Here is a 3,805-nt window from a genome sequence, read left to right as displayed (position 1 = left end):
TTCATTCCTTAATGGTATGTGATAAGGGCTCAGAGCCTGTGTGTTTGGAGGGGCTGCCCACCTGGATGTGAGCTCGAGTGTCCGCAGGAATGCTTCCATAGAGTCATGGCCTGAATGTGAACCCTGCATCATGCAGATCTCAGCTGCACCTTTCCAGCACTCTTTATTATTAAGAAGGTGTGGGAATCATACAATTAAAATTGTGTGGCCATCGAGAGGGACTGAGCCTGAGTACCTCCAAAGAGTTATCTAAAGGCAATTGCAGCTGCCAATGAGTTTGTAATATGCGTCTCCCTTTTAAAGCATTGAACACCACTGGCTGAGGGGAAGTGGCTAAGGTACATCCTGGTCTTTGTCCCGGGATATTAGTGCACATTTTGAGCTGAAAGAGTGAAATCCATTATCTCATATTTCCCAGCCTGCTTTCCCAGCCAGCTGGAAGCAAAGGAGACTGCTTGTGAGTCAGGGATGTGCAGACCCAGGAGGATGCTCTGTAGATGGGCAACAATGCTGAGCTCTGCCCGAGGCTCTGCTGCATGAGCACCTCTTGGACACTGCTTTCACCCAGGCAAAATTGCTGTGCAACCTTTGAGAGAGTAAAGCACACCAGATGTGCACCAGCCTAAGGTGAGGCTGCTCCAGCCCTGCTTTGGGGGAGTTGGGATCATGCTTTTTAATTTGCTGCATCAGTAGCTGATGTTGTGCAGCTGAGGATGCTCTGCCCATGGAGGTGCTCAGGGCTGTGCTGGATGGGGCTTTGGGAACCCAGTCTGCAGGTGTCCCTGCCCTCAATACAGATTGGGGCCAGAGGGGTTTGAAGGTCCCTTCCAACCCAAACCACTCTACCATCCTACAGTTCTCAATGAGTGACCATGAAAAGAATTACCCCAGCTGTCCCTCTCTGGTTGGGGCTGTATGGATTTTGGGGCTCGTTGACTCCAAACCAGCCATTGAGAGGCTGCAGGGATGTCCTGCTGTGAGTCCTGTGAGAGGGCCCTTCTGCAAAGCCCCTTCCCGAGCCGATGGCCATCACAGGGCCCCACACACAATGGAGAGCTCACACCTGTCTGTACCAAGCAAGGGCCACTCAGCCCAACCACTGCCCCTCTGGGAATGCCACGAACGCAAACATTACAGAGGAACCAGAATGCTCATCACTGAATCACCCCTTGGATGGTGATAAAATCAAGTGCATTCTACCAAGGACAAGCACAAAGAAGTGACTTGGTTGTCAGTATTGCCTTGAAGCTAACCGTGATAGGACAGGATCCTCCTCTGGGGACTCCTCTGCTCTGTCATAGGAGCTGGTGTGGCTTTGGCCATCCAACACCCAATGCTTACCAATGGGTTGGAAGTGATGGGCTGACAGCACTGCTACAGAGCCAGGACTTTACCATCCCTCAGATTTACAGTATTGGAAAAAACTGTGGCTTCTGGCAAATGTTAATTAAAACATCTTACACTTTGCTGTAATTAATAAAGAACACTTAATGAATCTAGCCCTCAAGCAGTGCTCAGGTACGCAGTGCCCTGCTAGCAAGGCAGGCTACAGAGCAACTGTGCTGCATTACCACCAAGTGATGCGAGTTAACAACTTGGAGGTGTTTTGTAATCAGCAAAACATCCCTATTACTGTATTATTAAGTGCTGCATTATCCAGCATTAAGGAGTAAAGAAGGGAGGAGAGCTTTGGTTACGTTTCTTCCCACTGTTTCAGTCGATGGATAGCTCAGTAACGTTTCCTTTGATTTAATGACAAATTCCACAGCATATTTGTTCCCAGGAGAACAGGCAGATCTGTTCTTTTTCTTTCCCTTAAATGAGTACACAGCTGAGATTTCTGCTCATCTCAGGGAATTACACCACATTGCGAAATCCTGCTTGGTTTCATTTGCTACCAAAAGTTTACTTTCCGTCTGGAGGCTGCCTCAGGCTCCAGCTGGATTCCACTTCCCAGACCAAAAAGGACCTAAGCCCCGGCGCTCTTTGTAAATGCTACATTTCATAGAATCACAGAATGGCCTGGGTTGCAAAGGAGCACAGTGCTCATCCAGTTCCAACCCCTGCTGTGAGCAGGTCGCCAACCAGCAGCCCAGGCTGCCCAGAGCCACATCCAGCCTGGCCTTGAATGCCTGCAGGGATGGGGCATCCTTGGGCAGCCTGTTCCAGTGCCTCACCACCCTCTGGGTGAGACTGTTCCCTTTAGCCACGAACCATCAAAGAGGAAACTTCTCTCAGCATCTCCTGCCGATGTCTGTAATGATTTGTGCTCTGATCAGCCCGGGATAAGCCGAGGGACAACGGGGCAGCCCCAAAACCCCGCGGCTCCGGCAGGAAGCTGCCCGGCCCGGAGCGGTGCTGCGGCACAGTAGGGGTGCCGGGGATCGGATCCCTCCCGCACCCATCCCCAGCGCTTCTGCCGCGTCCGCTGCTCCTACAGCAAATGTGGCCGCATTGATTTCTGGCTGGCAACCCTGGGGGATGTGACAAATAGCTCTGTCAGCCTCTCACAGAAAGATGCTATCCCTATAAAGGAAATGGACGACGGAATAAAAAATTTATCAGGGCGTGAACATCTCCCCCTTAAACGCGGCTGTAAGAAGTCACCTGTTGGCGAGGCTTTCGGCTGCGTTAATAAAAAGCGTCGGTGCCGCTGGCCTGGATGGGCAGCACGGGTCTGGCTAGGATGGGCAGCACGGCCATTTGCGGGGCCGGACGGGTCCCGCCGCATCCCGACCGCTTCGCGGAGCCGCCGCCGCCTCCCGCTCCCTCCCGCTTCCCCGGCCGCGATCAGCCTGGCTCTTAACGCGAAGGAAAAGAGCAGCCCAGACCTGTTGCCATCAGAGCGCGTTTTACTTCGGCACCGCGGCTCTCCCCGCACCTCGGGGCCGCCGCGCCGCTCGGAGCGGGGCGCGGACGGGCGCGGGCTGCGCAGCGGCGGAGCGCTCCGTGCGGGGCCGCCTCGTCGGGGCGCGGGGAGCGGCTCTCAGTACGGTCCCACTACCACCGCCTCCACCTCCTTGGACGGCCGCCGGTCCTTCACCAGAAAGTTGATCATGCCCTCGGACTTGATGAGCAGGTTGCAGCCGAGGAAGAAGATGCCGAAAACGACGGTGAGAGCCAGGACGCACATGACGGCGATCTGCACCACCCGCATGATGTAGAGGCTCCGCTCGTCCGCCGCCGCCGCTGCCGCCGCCGCCGCTCCTCCGCCGCCGCCGCCGTCGGTCACCGCGGAGGCGGCCGTGCAGCAGCGCAGCGCCCGCTCCAGCTCCAGCGCCGCGCTCCCGGCGCCCGCCACCAGCCCCGCCGCCGCCGTGCCGCCGCCCGCAGAGCCGTTCATCCCGCCCGGCCGCCCCGCCGCCGCCGCCGCCGCATGCAGCGGGCCGGGCCCCGCCGAGCCGAGCCGAGCCCCGCCGAGCCCCGCCAAGCCGCGCCGATGCCCGCTCTGCCCGCCCCGCCCGGCCCCGCCCGGGGGGGTGGCACCGGGACTCGGGGTGGGGGAGAACGGGTTTCTGTGTCGGGGTTTGAGGGCTGCGTGTGCGGGAGAGGGATGCGGAGGAGGGCTTGTGGAGACAGGGCGGAGGGTTTCGGGGATGGGGCTTAAAGGAGAGAGTTCTGAGGGTGGGCTTCTAAGGGGTGGGGTTTGGGAGGGACGGGCTGGCACAGGTCGGACTTGGAGGAGCGGCGTTTTGCGGGTTGTTTTGCTTTAGGAAGGAAGTTTTGGGATTGCGCGGGCAGACGGTGATGGGACGGGCGGGAATGGCTTTAAACTAAAAGAGAGGAGATTGAGGTCAGATGTTAG

The 3,805-nt window shown here is 57.3% G+C and overlaps 1 protein-coding gene across 1 annotated transcript; it reads right to left on the bottom strand.

The window, feature by feature from the left end:
• Positions 1-2,917: 2,917 nt before the first annotated feature.
• On the bottom strand, positions 2,918-3,343 carry RPRM (reprimo, TP53 dependent G2 arrest mediator homolog). Its single transcript, XM_048953367.1, has one exon. The coding sequence runs from the start codon at positions 3,341-3,343 to the stop codon at positions 2,987-2,989; it is 357 nt and encodes a 118-aa protein (XP_048809324.1). The 3' UTR covers positions 2,918-2,986.
• Between the last annotated feature and the right edge of the window lie 462 nt (positions 3,344-3,805).

This window comes from Lagopus muta, chromosome 8 (assembly GCF_023343835.1).
Source record: "Lagopus muta isolate bLagMut1 chromosome 8, bLagMut1 primary, whole genome shotgun sequence".
NCBI lineage: Eukaryota > Metazoa > Chordata > Aves > Galliformes > Phasianidae > Lagopus > Lagopus muta.
Note: the sequence above shows the minus strand (reverse complement) of the source record. Positions and strands in the feature narration are given on the sequence as shown.

Bases quoted from the DNA above. Each gene is read 5' to 3' on its own strand.
- RPRM (XM_048953367.1), bottom strand. From the start codon at position 3,343: ATGAACGGCTCTGCGGGCGGCGGCACGGCGGCGGCGGGGCTGGTGGCG.